The sequence below is a fragment of the Hyaena hyaena genome, unplaced genomic scaffold (genome assembly GCF_003009895.1).
Source record: "Hyaena hyaena isolate Hyena2069 unplaced genomic scaffold, ASM300989v1 scaffold_104, whole genome shotgun sequence".
NCBI lineage: Eukaryota > Metazoa > Chordata > Mammalia > Carnivora > Hyaenidae > Hyaena > Hyaena hyaena.
The window spans coordinates 2,205,365-2,222,144 of NW_024080736.1; the positions used below are offsets into that span (position 1 = coordinate 2,205,365).

Consider the following 16,780-nt stretch of genomic DNA (forward strand, 5'->3'; position numbering starts at 1 on the left):
TTATTTTGAGAGAGAGTGGAAAACACAGACTGTGAGTGGGGGAGGGGCAGAGAGAGAGAGGGAGAATACAAAGCAGGCTCCAGGAGCTCTGAGCTGTCAGCACAGAGCGGGATGTGGGGCTTGAACCCACGAATTGTGAGATCATGACCTGAACCGAAGTCGGCTGCTTAACCGACTGAGCCACCCAGGAACCCCTAATTCAGTGGTTTTCATATATTCATAAGGTTGTGCATCCATCGTCTTTTAAGTTAATAATTTCATGCAAGGTAATCCAGAGAATGTGGATTTGGAATATCTAGCTCAATATATTAACTTTTTAATTTTTGGTAGATATAGTAATCTGTCTTGTCATTGAGGTGATGATTTAGAAGAAGGTACTTTATATATCTCCTGTAAAATTTCTGTGGAGTTAGATGGAGACTAAATAACATTATTAAAAAGATCTCATCTGTATCAAGAAAGCTTTATTTTATTTATGATCTTCAGTATGAAATTATTTCATTAAAAACATATATATCAGCCTGAATTTGCTTATTTTTTTCTTGGAACTATCCTCTTTACACCGAGCTGCTCTGAGATAAATCTTGATGGAAGATTGATTGGAAGTCGGTCCTTATTAGAATACCGGATTTATAAGCTTTCTGGCTGTCATCTGTTACCTAGTGGTCATTGCTGAAGTTGCAGCCACAGGCTCAGCTGTCTTTTGTTAGTCTTTAATGAAAGCTTGTGATCATATGTCATACCTTGCTGTAGTTAATATTTATTATTCACTGGTGCTTTTAGTATTTTAAAATAAACCTTTTGACAGTGCAGTCTTACCATTTTAATTCTTTCCATGTATTTTTTTTCCTTTACAGTACTCTGTGCAAAAAACTTGGTGAAAAAGGATTTTTTCCGTAAGTAACTTTAAATCTTGTATGTTGTGTATAGACTTTTTGGATAACATTTTCAAAATTGTCTGGTGTTGTGATTTCTCTATTCAGAAATATACTTCATACTGTTTTATAAATGCTTTGGTTTGGAGATTTTTGGCAATACTTTTTTTTTTTTTAGAGGATTTTGTGCTTTTTAGCCTTTGTCCTTTTCCTTTTATTCACTTCTCCCACATATTTGTGTGAAATGTGTATGTGTATAGGTGTGTATATGAGACATGTGTAAAGAATATTGAAGGTGTGCATACTACTAGGTTTCTAGAAAAGGTGGAGATTATTTTGTAAACACTTTTTTTCTTTTCTAATATTTTATAGGAAATTTTATTCAGGCATCCACCATGCCTTGGAAAGTAGAGAAGTCATTCAGCCTGCTTGGAATTTCCAGAGTGTAGGAAAGAAATATCTGCCACGTTCAGTCATAGATGCTCTTATGTCTCAGCCTCTGAAGCAGACATTTGGTTCCCATATTTGCAGTCTCTTTGCCAATAAGTTGTCAGATTTTTTTGTGGCCTTATTTAGGATTAGGTTTTGTGAAGGAGAATTGGAAAGAACCCCTCGTGTGTGTTTAAAATCTTTACTCTGTAATATCATACTTCACAATAGCTTTAAGTTATTAAATTGAAAAAAGATATAAAAAAATAATTGAGTAAAAATGGTATAATTTTTAGTAAAGAACTCTGCCAACAAAATTTTCTGTGTAAAATATTTAAAGTTATAAATTGAGATGATTCATTAGATTTTATTTTTTATTTTCTTTATTTAAAATGTTTATTTTAGAGAGCATGTGCACACACTCACAAGCAGTAGAGAGAGACAGAGAGAGAGAGAGAGAATGAGTGTCAGAATCTCAGTGTGAACCCTGACAAGGGGCTTGATCCCATGACCCTGGGGTTATGACCTGAGTCAAAATCAAGTGTCAGACGCTTAACTCACTGAGCCACCCAGGTGCCCCAAGAAGATTCATTTGATTTTAAAATTCAGGTTCTACCAGCCCACAGAAACTCACTATGACTGCTAATTTAATATGATATAACTTAATATTCAGGGGTTCATTAAAAGAAATGGTAATTCTTGATGCATTTTACTTTATTTTTTTAAATTTTTATTTATTTCTTAATTTATATCCAAGTTAGTTAGCATATAGTGTAACAGTGATTTCAAGAGTAGATTCCTTAATGCCCCTTACCCATGTAGCCCATCCCCCTATCCACAGCCTCTCCAGCAACCCTCTGTTTGTTCTCCATATTTAGGAGTCTCTCATGTTTTTGTTCCCCTCCCTGTTTTTATATTATTTTTGGCTCCCTTCCCTTATGTGCTCTTGATGCATTTTAAAATCATACTTCATTCATTTCAGTTGAAATTTTCTTCTAAAATATCTAGAGTAGAACCAGAATTAAAGTTTATAAAATAATATCTTATAAAACTGTAGAATTAGAAATTATTCTGGTTTCTGTGCTTATATGGAAAAGCAGTTTAATAGGATGCTTTGGGACATAGTTAAGAAACTTCTAAGCAGTCTCCAGTTATGTGCCATGTGTTCTCTCCCCTACTGCGTATCGCCTGTCTCCATCCATGCTGCCACCAGTGCTGTCTTCACAGGCTTTTCCTGAACTACCTGCTTCATCCTGTCACTAATAAGCTAATAACCAGGGTATACTTTTTTTTTTTTTTTTTTTTTTTTTTTACTGTTCTTAAGGTTGATTTGAGGTGGGATTAATAGGACTGTAAAGTGGCAAATAGGATTGGATAGGCAGGTGACCAGGTGAAAAGGGAGACAAGTGAGGGATGCATACTTTTACAGCGCCTTCTGTACCCTCCAAGACATCTGCTCTGGTTTTATAGACAAAAATCTTCCATTTTGTCTCCCAGCCTTCCTTCCCAAGTTCTTTTCTTTCCTCCAGAGTCCTGAGACACAGCTTCTTCAGTGTAATATCCAGATATACTTGTCTCAGTTTTCCTAGGAAATCTAGAGGAATCTTACTTTAATTTTTGGTAAACCTTGGAGAGCCAATTATTGCCAGTTATATGATCTTTATCTGCCCCTTGAGCTATAGGTGGGAAAAAAGAAGGAAAGAAATGACTCTTTCTTTTTTCCATTGGTGTAGCCATTAAAAATTGATAAAAATTCTTAAGAGTTGTGAGTTTGCTCCAGGGTTAAGGAAATTAGGGGAAACTGTGTGATTATCTTTAAAACCCAGAATGGAGAAACACTTGATGGCTCTGGAAAGGGAAACAGGAAAGCCAGTCTTGAGGCCTTCAGAAGGCGCTCAGCCAGGGATGGACTGTCTCCTGGGCTCACAGTGGGGATGGCCTCTGCTGTAGTAGACCTATGTCTGTCTTTGATCTGTTTATAAGTTCAGGGTTGCCATATTAATTCCAGAGAAAAAAATTATAATACTTCCTAAATCTTTTACTGAAACTTGAGTGAGAATGGTTTATTGTCAGAATGCAGTTATCATTGATACCAAAATATAGTGTTTGCTTGTAATGTAGTTTAAATCATGTTGAATGAGAAAAGTAAATTTTAATATCGAGCATGACTGTAGGCTGGTGAAACATATGTGTCTGTATATATTTAATATAGGAAAAAATACACTGCCAAGTGCTGTCTTGTAACTTGTGTAATTTAAGATAATACTCTTTACTCTGGGTATCTACCCTTGCTGAGAAAAAGTTTTGCTAACTCACTTTCTGGAATTGTTTTCAAGCTTACTGGCTTTAAAAAATAAGTTATTTCTCTTCCCCCAAAATTTTCATTAGTATAATTTTTTTCTCTTTTATGCAACATTTATTTATTTATTTATTAAAGTTTATTTAGTTTGAAAAAGAGAAAGAGAATAAGTCGGGGAGGGGCAGGGAAGGGGGCAGGAGACAGAGGATCTGAAGCAGGCTCTGAGCTGACAGCAGAGAGCCTGATGATGGGACTCAAACTCACTAACCGTTAGATCATGACCTGAGCCGAAGTCGGATGCTTAACTGACTGAGCCACCCAGGTGCCCTCTTTTATGCAACATTTAAATAAAAGATTTATGTGTAAGATACTGTGTTGTCGCTGTATATAGGGTCCAAATTGAAGTCACTCAGAACCACAGTGTTTGGTGAATATTCTTTTTCTTCCCCCAATCAAAACTAAGGCTTTATTTTCTCTGGAAAGTAACACACTTTTAAGTTGAAATTTTTGTTTCATTATTATTTGCAGCTCAAGTGCATTTGTATAGCGAGGAAGTCTTCAGCTTTAGCTATTTTTATATGACTCAGAAATGATGGGAATGATTGAGAAATCTTTAAGAATATAGAAAATACCTTAGCCACTTGATATTTACCACTAGAAGCCTCACTAACTTCAGAAAACTTGATAGCTTTTGATCACATCACAGTAACTTGGCTCTCAAGGTAAATTTTTGTGGAGTAATAGAAACAGGTAAGTTGAAATACAGGTACTTTTTTGTTAGGGTATAGATCTTGTATTTTGTATTATTTAACAGAAAAGAAACATAGGAGGTTGGGACACAGAATTTCCTACTTAATTAAGGACTTGGAAGCCACATCTAGTGTGTTTGTGTGGAAGAGTTTTCCTGAGTCCTTAATTTAGTTAAACAACACCTAAAGGAAAGCTAGAAAATGTGATTTTTGTTTTTGTTTTTGCTTACAGACATACATTTGAGTGTTTGTTGAGATAGTAGAATCAAAAGAAAGAGATAGAATAGAGTCTTGAAAATACGTAATGTTATTGAAAGTAGAGGGAAAAGTATTCTTCCATTAAACACATTTAAAAATGGTAGGTATTATTGAAATAATATGAATAGCAGTAAACTTCAAGAATATAGTTAAATACATCAATACCCTAACTTCAAAGTATCTTCTTAAATACTTAACACTCTTAAATTTTGGTCCTCTCTTATTTGAAGTTGACAGATTACAGAATCATAGAATTGGGGAACTGACAACATGATTTCTGCCTGGTTTCAATCTTGGCACGTTGATATCTTGATTAAAAAAATTAGCATAGATATCAAGGTGCAAACTTTCTCTGGTTGTCTTCCCATACCAACATTTTGTTCTAGTATTTTCAGCTGTATAGGAAATCTGTGCTATCCCAAAATGTCATTTTTGTCTCATTAACATTTTATTTAGTTCTACCTTGTAACTTTTTTTCCTCCAAAAGAACCACTATTTTCATTGTTACTTAGAGCTGAAAACTGTAGTGTCATCTTGGACTCTACTTTCTTATAAACTCGTATCAGATCTTTCAGAATAGCTTATTACTTCACTGTCCTTCACCTTTTCATGTGACTTCCCTAGTTCAGGGTCTACTTGTCTTACTGGTCATTTATCCTACTGTGTGGAACTTAGACAGCTTCATAGATGGTCTCTGTACCAGTCTTTCCTTCTCCCAGTCCACCCTGAAAACCGCTGATAGAAAAATATGACACCCTATTACCTCTCTGAGTCACTTTCTAATTTCTAAGTCTCTCTTACCAGCAGTATTTACTTTTACACCTTAGCACAAATGATCTCTCAGAGCCCTTCAGATACCGTCATACCTTTCTTGGCGATCTTTGTGTTGGTTTGTTCTTCAGAGCCCAGTGAGTCCCATCCCCTCAAAAAAAGAAAAGAAAGGAAAGAAAGAAAGAAAGGAAAGAAAGAAAGAAAGGAAAGAAAGAAAGAAAGAAAGAAAAGAAAGAAAGGAAAAAGAACAAAAGAAGCCTTGATTTACTGTTCAAACTCCCAACTGTTCTTACTTGTATTCACTGTTGAACTCTTACTTGTACTCACTGTTGAACTGCACGGTACATAAGAGGCATACTATACAAAAGTAAGTTGAGAGCATGAATACGAGAGCCAGAATATATGTGCATGGCTTTAAAATCTAAACGTTAGACCCTGGCATTGTCACGTACTATTGTTTGTCCTTGGACTAGTTAATTAACCTCTTTGTGCCTCAGTTTCCTCATCAGTAGAACAGAGATTATAATAGCGTTTACTCCATTGGATTATTGTATGTAAAGCATTTAGAATAGTGCCTGACATAGTGTTAAAAGTATTTTCTTTATAATCAGTCCAAACACTTGTTTATTTTCTGGTTTCCCTCTCCCCCATGGCATTCTTAACTGTTTTAGGGCAGGGCGTTTTATTATTTTTTTTTCCTTCAGTTTTTCATCACTCCTGATAGTTATTCAGGAGAACTTTTTGGTTAATTTGATTTCTATGTAGCCTGTATTCTTGTGTGAAAACCTATAATAAGCTCTTTCTTTAAATGCTACTACAGGGGGCCTTGAGAAGGCTCTGAGAGAGCCAGATCTATATTAAGCTTCCTGGGGTCAAAGGGCTGAGAAAGATATATAAAAACTTCCCTATTAAGAGGTAACTTCTAGGCTTTGGTAGTTTAAGCTGAGAATGTTTTGAGATAGAAACAAGAAAAACATGGCTTTTGGTATTTAATGTAGAATTAATTTTAATCTTCATTCTAAATGGACCACTTTTCATTTATAGTTAAATGTTAAACTTTTTATAAAGAAAGGAGTACTCTTTTGAAGCAAATAGTAAGCTTTATATAATTAATTTTTATTTTCCATGTCACATTATTCTTTAATTAAAAAAAATTCTTCCCCTTTTTTCACAGGACTTCCTGATCCATTTGCTAAGGTGGTGGTTGATGGATCTGGGCAATGCCATTCTACAGATACTGTGAAGAATACACTTGATCCAAAGTGGAATCAGCATTATGACCTGTAGGTTTAAATGATTCATTTGAAATGAAACATAGAATCAATATTATTTGATATAGTCTTTGAAAAGAATCACTGAAAATGATTTGAGTTTGATCTGTGGTTTAATTTGGTCTTCACAGAGGGTCACAAAACCTAATAATGGAAGGGTATTTGGGCTTATTGATAGCCGGTTTTGGAAGATAAAGTGCCCTTAATAAGCCTATGGAGAACAAAATGTGTAGGCAGCATAGAGCAACCCTGTCCCGTCTTCTTTCAGTTAAATATTAATTTACTTTAAGCCAGTTATGAGTATAAAACCTGAAATCATAATTGGAGGGCACTCATAGACATTCATTTTGCTTCTATAGGGATAGTTTCTTTCTTTCAAATTTTAATCACAGTGGTATATGCACCATTCTAAAAAGGCACATAATACCGTAAGGCTTTTTTTTTTGTGTGTGTGTTTATTTTTATTTTTGAGAGAGAGAGAGAGAACGTGAGAGCGAGAGAGCGTGCAAAACCAAGGGAGGGGTTGGGAGAGAGGGAGACCCAGAATCCGAAGCAGGCTCCAGGCTCTGAGCTGTCAGTGCACAGCCCAATGTGAGCCATGGGGCTCATGAGGTGAGCCGAGGTCAGACGCTTAACTGACCAAGCCACCCAGGTGCTCCAATATTGTAAGGCTTTTAGTGGGAAACTGCAGTTTGCTGCCCCATTCTTATTCCTTTTTTTTTTTTTTTCCTTTTTTTTTTTTTAATTATTTACATTTATTTATTTTTGAGAGACAGAGTAAGACAGAGTGTGAGTGGGGGAGGGGCAGAGAGAGAAGGAGACACAGAATCTGAAACAGGCTCCAGGCTCTGAGCAAGCATTCAGCACAGAGCCTGACGTGGGGCTACAAACTGTGAGATCATGACCTGAGCCGAAGTTGGATGTTCATCCAACTGAGCCACTCAGGTGCCCCTCCCCATTCTTATTCCTGATTCCCATTCTCAAGGTATAACTGTTTAGTCTGGCATTTTCTTCTCTTTCTAGATCTCATGCTTCCTTTATACATCTCTCTCTATATATTGAGTGGAGGATGGGGGAGAGATGCAGACAGAGATTTAGTGTATACATACTTTTAGGTATTATTTTTACATTTCCTACCATAGAAGAAGATTTAGCTTTTACAACTGATCTCTCATCCCTGTTCCCTCAGCAGTCACGTGGCCCTTCTTTTCTCCAAGCCCTCCATTTGAACCTTTTTGGTTAAATCATTGTTGTGTATTTACATTATGATCATGTAACTATTCATAACTGAGTCACATGGTATGCAATGATTACATTTCCTTTCTTGACAAATTTTGTTTTTCTGGAGTTAATAACTCTCTTATTTTGCCATTTGTTTAGTTTTCTGTCTCATTAATTAATTCCCAGACTGTCCTATAGGACTGGACATTTCCGTATGTATTCAAACACATGAACTATTCCATTAGCTTTGTATTCTTCTTGGAGATCTCCCTCCTGAAACCTCCAGACTGGTCTGCTGGTCTAAGCTGGTCTAGGACCTGCTGCACAATAGTGCAGGGACTTGCCTTTATCATTATGTTGGGAATTTCCTTTGTCTCTTCCTTGTTCAGTGATTTCCCGTATTTTATTATTCCCTGTTTTGATGAAGTCTGTCCTTTATGGTCATCTTGAGAAAGAGTACAAAGATAGGGAAAATTTCTTTGAGATCTTATCTGGAATAGTACTTTATCCATTTCAATTGAAAGTTTGATTATAACCTTTTAGGTAAGACATGAGTTTCTCTCCAAATTGTGAATATATTGCTCCATTGTCTTCTAGGTCTAGATCAGCACTTGAACAGAAATATAATGTGAACCACAAATGGAAGCTTGTCTGTGATTTAAAATTTTCTAGTAACCACATTTTAAAAAGGTAACAGGGACACCTGGGTGGCTCAGTTGGTTAAGTGTCTGGCTCAGGTCATGAGCTCATGGTTTTTGAGTTCTGAGCCCCACACTGTAGAGCCTGCTTGGGATTCTCTCTCTTTTTCCCTCCCTTTCTCTTCCCCTCCCCCACTGGCTCGTGTGCACACATGTGTGTGTTCTCTCTCAAAATAAACTTAGAAGTTAATAATAAAAAAGATTAAGCTTAATAAATATATTTAATTTAGTATATCTAAAATATTCTCATTTCAACATGTAATCAAGATAAAATAATTATGGTCTTTTTTATAGATAAATAAATATATAGATTAAAAAAATAAACACTTCCCAGCCAAGTCTGAGATCTTTGTTTTGCACTTACAGAGTGCCTCAATCTGGACTAGCCTCAAGTACTCAATAGCTGCACGTGGCTGGTGAATGCCCTTTTGAACAGTGCTGTTTCAGAGTATCGCCAATGGCATCCTGAATTTGGTCTTTCTTGATCATTGTTTTCCACTAGAAGATTTCAGGGTATTCTCCTTATGCCGGATAATAAATTTTTTGATGATGGATTTGGTATATATGTTACATAGTGCTTGATACTTATTGGGACCTTTTAATCTGGATAAACTCTTTGTTTAAAAAAATGAAAATTTTAATTCCAGGTTTTTTTTAAATTTAAAAACTTCTTTTAATGTTTATTTTTAAGAGAGAGAGAGCGAGCGAGCAAGCACACAAGTGGGAGAGGGACAGAGAGAGAGAGAGAGAGGGAGACACACACACACTCTCTCTCTCTCTCTCTCTCTCTCTCTCTCCAAAGCAGGCTCCTGGCCCTGAGCTGTCAGCACAGAGTCTGATGTGGGGCTTGAACCCATGAACCGTTAGATCATGATCTGGGCCAAAGTTGGATGCTTAACTGACTGAGCCACCCAGGTGCCCCTAATTCCAGTATAGTTAACATACAGGGCTCTCTTAGTTTCGGGTGTACAGTACGGTGATTCACCTTCCATTTATTACTCAGTGTTCATCAGGATAAATGTTCTCCTGGGTGGCTTAGCTGGTTGAGTGTCTGACTCTTGATTTCAGCTTGAGTAATGATCCTAGGGTTGTGGGATTGAGCCCTGCATTGGGCACCACAGTGAGCATGGAGCCTGCTTGGAATTCTCTCTTGCCCTCTCTCCCTGTGCTCCTCTCTTCCTGCTCACGCTCTGTCTAAAAAAATAATAATATATAAAAGTAAATGTACTTTCAATTCCCTTCACTTTTTTCACCCGTCCCCCCATCTGCCTCCCCTCTGGTAACCATCTATGTGTTCTCTATAGTTAAGAGTCTGTTTTTTTGGTTTCTCTCTCTCTCTCTCTTTTTTTTCCTCTGTTAGTTTTTTTTGTTTCTTAAATTCCACATCTAAGTAAAATCATTTGGTATCTGTATTTCTTTGTCTTATTTTGTAACATTATACTCAGTAGGGCCATCCATGTTGTTGCAAGTGGCAAGATTTCATTCTTTTTTTTATGGCTGAATAATATTCCATTCTTTATTCATATCTTGATGGACATGGGCTATTTCCATCATTTGGCTATTGCAGATAATGCTGCAATAGACATACAGGTGCATATATCCTTTCAGGGTTTTTGTATTCTCTGGGTAAATACCCAGTAGTGTGATTACTGGATTATAGGGTAGTTCTATTTTTAATTTTTTGAAGAACCTCCTTACTGTCTTCCATAGTGGCTGCATCACTTTGCATTCCTACCAGTAGTGCATGACGGTTCCTTTTTCTCCATATCCTTGCCAACACTTATTATTTCTTGAATTTTTGACTTTGGACATTCTGACAGGTGTTAGGTAATATCTCATTGTGGTTTTGGTATGTATTTACCTGATGATGAATGACTTTTCATGTGTCTCTTTGCCATTTATATATCTTCTTTGGAGAAGTGTCTGTTCATATCTTAGCATTTTTATTTTTTAATTATTTTGATTTATTTATTTATTTTTTTTAGCATTTATTCATTTTGTGGGGGGAGGGGCAGAGAGGGAGGGAGGCACAGAATCTGAAACAGTTTCCAGTCTCTGAGTTGTCAGCACAGAGCCTGATGCGGGGCTTGAACCCATGAGTGATGAGATCATGACCTGAGCCAAAGTCGGACGCTTAACCGACTGAGCTACCCAGACGTCCCTAATTATGTTTTAAATATTTATTTATTTTTGAGAGAGAGCAAGCTTGCGAGTGGGGGGAAGGCAGAGAAGGAGGGGGACAGAGGATCCAAAATGGGCTTCGTGCTGACAGCAGAACTCATGAACTGTGAGCTGAAGTCGAACGCTTAACTGACTGAGCCACCCAGGCATACCTCTTCTGTGCATTTTAAATTGGACTTTTTGCGTTTTTTTTGATGTTGAGTTGTATAAGTTCTTTACATATTTTGGATACTAACCCTTTACTGAATATGTCATGTGCAAGTATCTTCTCCCATTCAGTATTTTGTCTTTTACTTTTGTCTGTTGTTTCCTTTTCTGTGCAGAAGCTTTTTATTTTGATGTAGTCCCAATAGTTTCTTTTTCTTTTGTTTCCCTTGCTGCAGGAGACATGTCTAGAAAGATGTTGTTATGGCTGATGTCAGAGAAATTACTGCCTGTACATCTTCTAGATGCTGAAACTCTTTAGTTATGAGGAAGTTTTGTCTTTTTTATTTATTTGTTTTTTAAAGATTTTATTTTTAATCTCTACACCCATCATGGGGCTCAAATTCACAACCTGAAGATCAAGAGTCGCATGCTGTACTGACTGAGCCAGCTAGGTGCCCCTATCTTTAGTTATTTATAGATGATTTCCTCTCCATTTTCTATTTCCTTTCCTGGAACTCCTGTTATTTGGATGTTATCCCTTCTGAATTGATTATCATTTAGTTGTCCTATCTTTTTTCTCTCATATTTTATCTTCATTTGAATAAAATATTTTTTAGTAAAAAATTAAAAACTATGATGAAATATTTGAGCTGTTTCCCCTATTTAGTTTTCTAGCATTCCTTTTATTGTGATTTCTGCTCTTATATTTTTAGCTTGCAAGATCACTTTAGTTTTTGACTATCCTATTTTCATAGTTTCTTCTTATTTCTCAGATAAGTTAAGTTTTGGATAAGAGACTTAAGTCTTGGATAAGAGAAGTTTTGTTACTTGTATTGGCTCTTTTTTGACAAGGTTCTTTTTTTTTTTTTCTGCTGTTAGTTTGATTTGGGTTTCTGTCTCTTTAGATTTAAGCGGAGACACTTCCATGTTGTTTGGAAATTCTGTGCCCATGGGTAGAGGTGGTCCACTCACTGAATATGTGACTGTGCCATTTTCATTGTACAGAATTCTCCTGTTTCCTGCCCGAGGTTATATGTTCTTGGATGCTAGTGTTCTTGGAGCTGAAGAGTGTAAGAATGCTAGGAGGTCCCTCTATTGACTGTATTAGCCTCTTCTTAATATCCATGCTTTTATAATAGACTTTTACCTTCTCACTCAGTGTGCCTTAGTGTCCCTGAAAGAGCACTTTTCAGAGAGTAAAGGTTAGGTTTCCTGCTCGGGTTGAGGATGAACTGGGCCAGGGAGGGGATTCAGGAAGGCTCTCCGTTTCTCCTCGGTAATTTCACCAGTCCTTCTGTTTTAGCCCCACCATGGCTGCAGAGTATCTTGGGCTTATCAGGGATGTGGTGGCAGTGATAGTCTTGTTTCTTATCTGTTGCTCCCTGCAGGCATAGGGGCCTCTTTTCTCCAGGTTGCTAATTATGTTATCATATGTTTTCTACACCTCTACTGTTTTGTCCTCATATCTCATGTTATAAACATGTTAACTGTCCTCATATCCTAACTTTTAAGTCTTTGGTCTTTTAAGCTTTTTGAGCTTTCTGCTTCACTCTTCATCAATTTAGTTTTTCTTCAGAATGTTCCACTTGACTTACTTACAAAAATGAATTTTACATCTCCCATCAAACCTTTATGCCTGACACCTCACTTACTCACTTATATACAGTTAGTTCTAGAACCCCCCCCCCATCCCACCCCCAGAGTACCAAGCTCAGCCTAGACTGTGGTCAGTTATTTAAATTTGACCTTCTAAACCACATGTGAACAAACATGTCTTTTCTGGAACACTGAGATACCGGGAGGCAATTCAGAATAAGGCTTTTTTGTATGCCCCTCAGTGCTAGGGCTCAGTGACTCCAAGTTAGTAGGCAAATAAATAGGAACTAAAAAAGTAGGCAATAGAGAGAAGTGAAACTACATGGCTTCCCCCCGCTCTGGCACTTACTTGTGTGATCATTAGCTTAGTGTTTAACCCCTCCTGCGTTGATTTCCATTGATGACAATGACAACAATAATGCCTGCTTTAGGAGACTGATAGGAAGATGCAGTGAGGTAACACCTGTAAAGTGCTTAGACTAGTACCTCACAGGTATTTTCAAATGTTAGATGCATTGAGTAAATACGTTAGGTCACAACTTTTTTATTACTTGATTTGACTTGCAGTGATTTTGAAATCCCAGCTGTGAGAAGCTACTATCTGTGTAACTGACTTAAGTTTTTGAGTTCTTAATCAGATCGTTTTAAGTAATCTCTCTAAGCTTCAGTCAGATTTAAATTCAGCCAGAGACCCAGGTACAACATACATAAGACATAGCCTTTCAAGCTTACAGCCAAGTGGTGTATAGACACAAATAGGAAATTCTAAACAGCATGATAAGAATATGGGGAAGATAAGAATAGGGTGTTCTGGAAATATACAGAACTTTCTTTTATATGAATTTAGGAGTTAAGGACAGCTTCCTAGAAAACGTGGCATTTGGGCTTAGACCTTATGTAGGAGTTAACTTGAAAAAGGAAACTTGGGGTGGCTCTAAGCAAAAGCAGTCTGTGTGAAGACCCCGAGGTGAAAGAGAACATGACTGAGAATAGTTTGGAGGAGCAGGATTGGGGAGTTCACGTGAGGAAGGGGGAATTCGGCATAGGACATGCAAAGAGAGAGGCAAGCAGAACCAACTCTGTGAAAGTCCTTGAAAGCCTGTTAGTAAGTTTGAATACTCTCCTAAAAGCAGTGGAAAGCAATGAAAAAAGTTTGTAAGTGGGGAAATGCTATAATCAGATTTATATCCAAGAGTAGCCACTTGGGCTGTAATGGGGAGAAGGGCTTCGATGGAGGCAAAGATGGTGGGGAGACTAGTTCCAATACTATGGAGTGTGGGGCGACCTGATCGGAGAGAAAGCATTGACACCGGGCAGAACAAAGGAGATAGTGAACACACTGAGTACACTGCAGGGGAGCAGCGGTCGGTGCAGTGAAGGAAAAACCACCTATCAGGAGGTAGTGGTAGGGGGCTCTAATTAAGGGCGGGAGTGTGGGAGTTTAGGAAGGTACGGAATTTTCCTTTTTTGGTACCTATGCCTAATTGTAAGTAGCCCATTGGTCAACTAGGGCCTGTGGATATTTTGAGGTGGGTCGATTCATGAGCCTGTTTGCATTCAGACCAGTGGCCCTCCTTATCTTACTCGGGTTTCCATTGGTCAAGCTGTTGCCTAAAAGTGGCTTTTCTGTCCCCTGCTCCTCCTACAGTGACCAACAAACCTTGGGCATTTGGGCGGAGGGCTCATCTTCAGTATCTGCTTCATGCTAGATGGAGGGGAGGAGGTGTCCCTACCTAAAGGTGTTGGTCTGTCAGGCGTTCTGTGCAGTTATAGACCAGAGCATGGTATTATATTAGCATGTTGATAGATGATTTGAGTGAGATTCCCTGGTGGCCAGGTTTATGGGATTTAGGGGGAGGGGGACTTTCTGATGGTATGAGCTGGAATTCTTGTTGGACCATCATGGTATGTGGAATTGTTAGGTCCAGCAAATAAAAATGATGACGTCATGTTAGAAAACTGGTAATGTTAATGTAGACATTCTAAATATTTGTATTATGGCCTTAAAACTTAAAAAAAATTGTATCCTTGACAAAAACCGAAATCACACTATATTTTGTGCTCTGTTGGGTTTGGGTCACGGGCTGTTTGCTGACCTCTGCCTTAGACACCTTGCTTCTGCAGTCTTTCTCAACACAGCAGCTAGAGTGATCTTGTTAAAACATATTTCAAATCTTTTACTCCTCTGCTGCACATCTCCCATTGGCTTCCTGCCTTACTTGGAGAGAAGGCCATGTCACACCATGGCTGACAAGGTCCCTTATGATTTCTCCCTGATTGGTTAGAGCAGGCTAACTGATCTAATAGGCAACCCCACATTGTCAGTGGCTTCATGCGGAGCAATGTATTTTGAATAAAAGTTCATTTGGTAGGGAGGCAATTCACTGTCTCACAGTCATTCCAGGACACAAATTGACAGAAGTTCCTGTCTCTCTGGGCCTTGACAGCATAAGGGTGCTTAGGCCAGTGGCGGGCTGTTCTAAGGCATGGGGGTCAGTACTTTATCATACTTGGAAATCAGGGTTGGGAAACTGATTTAATGTGATTTTTTTTTTCTTTTAATGCTTGGTCTGGGGTGATTTAGCTGTTTAATAATTGATTCTGGTTGTAGAATTTTGACATACCATGTGGTAGATACTTGCCAAGTTAGGTCTGGTCAGTCTTTGAAAATTGGTGCATAAATGCTGGGTATTTTCAACCAAAGTTTTCCATTTGTAAGCAACAGAAATGAAATTCAAATTGGCTTAATTTTTAAAAAGGGAATGGATCAGCTTGCATAATTAAAAGTCCAGTAGGGATAGGCATGCTTTATGCACAGCTGGACCCAAGTGTGGCTTCCCTGTTTCTCATTTAAAAGTTTTAGTTCTCACTTAAGTGGTTTTGGCTTTTTTATGTACTGGGTGAATTTTTCTGATATTACTGCTTTACTGAATGACACTTGAAGATCAAGGTTGCTGGACCAAAAATTTGACCACTTAGAGGCAATGAAATATAGTTAGGCTTCTACTGATATAATTATGTTATTTTATTATATTTTTGCATGGGATGGCACCATGTGATCAATTGGCCGTGGTAGAGCTCTTACGTACCTGCAGGTATACGCACAGACAAGTGTAGTAACGCTTTCCCCTGCTCTGCTTGTCTGCAGGCAGTGAAGTGAAATCTGCAAGAGTCCTGCTCGCTCAAGGCCTGCATACAGGAAAGAAGCAGGGGAAAAGCGTTACAATCAGCTTTTGTTCTACAGCATTTTAAAACCTACCAGGTATGTCAGATTTTTGGTCTGTCAGCCTTGACAATGCCCCTGGACAACTGAGTACTCTCCGAGATGATAGGCCATGTCATTGAAATGTTTTTTAAATGTGACTGGTAAAAGCTCTTGTAAGACTTTTGTTCGTGGAAAGAAATATTAGAAACTCCATGGTGTAATTTGACACTAGCTATTATAATAGTTTTTTTACTACCAAAAATTGCTAGCCAGCCTGAGAGTGGCAGATGTGATGAAGGATATATTCAAAATTATTTATAGATTTTACTTTTAAGAATTTAAAAAAATTTAAATACAATCTTGTAGGACTGATTGAACTCAAAACATATTTTGCATTATCTAGCCATACTCTGAAACATTTGTGACTTTACACTACAAAAGCAAAAGAAGAAAGTTTACACTACTTGTAGTAGCCAAGTTACTCATTCAGTTTTGTTGTTTTTTTAGGTATATTGGAAAGTCTGATTCAGTTACGATCAGTGTATGGAATCACAAGAAGATCCATAAAAAACAAGGTGCTGGGTTTCTTGGTTGTGTTCGACTTCTTTCCAATGCCATCAACCGCCTCAAAGACACTGGTTGTGAGTAGACACTAGTGCTTTTTAAAATATAAAAATGTAGGGCACACACATCAGGCTCTGTGCTGACAGCTCAGAGCCTGGAGCCTGCTTCACATTCTGTTTCCCTCTTGGCCCTTCCCCTGCTTGTGCTCTCTCTCTCTCACTCAAAAAGAAATAAACATTAAAAAAATTTTTTTCAAAACATAGGGCACCTGGGTGGCTCAGATCAAGATCTCATGGTTTATGAGTTTGAATTCCATATCAGCTGAGCTCGAGCCCCACCTCGTGTGAGCCCCACTTGGTGTGAGCATGAGCCCTGCTTTGGGTGAGCCCCGCTTCTCTCTCTCTGTCTCTCTCTCTCTGCCCCTCACTCACTTGTGCCCCCAACTCAAAAAATATATATATATATAATATATGTGTGTGTATGTATGTTTGTTTTTGGGAGGAGACAGGGATCCAA

General features: G+C 37.9%; 1 protein-coding gene across 1 annotated transcript in view; it reads left to right on the forward strand.

The window, feature by feature from the left end:
- SMURF2 (SMAD specific E3 ubiquitin protein ligase 2) overlaps window positions 1-16,780 on the forward strand; it is a 117,412-nt gene that overhangs the window by 59,568 nt on the left and 41,064 nt on the right. Inside the window, exons 2-4 of the mRNA XM_039235975.1 lie at window positions 858-896; window positions 6,556-6,664; window positions 16,208-16,341. Coding sequence (XP_039091906.1) covers window positions 858-896; window positions 6,556-6,664; window positions 16,208-16,341 — 282 coding nt within the window. The remainder of the gene's footprint in view (window positions 1-857; window positions 897-6,555; window positions 6,665-16,207; window positions 16,342-16,780) is intronic.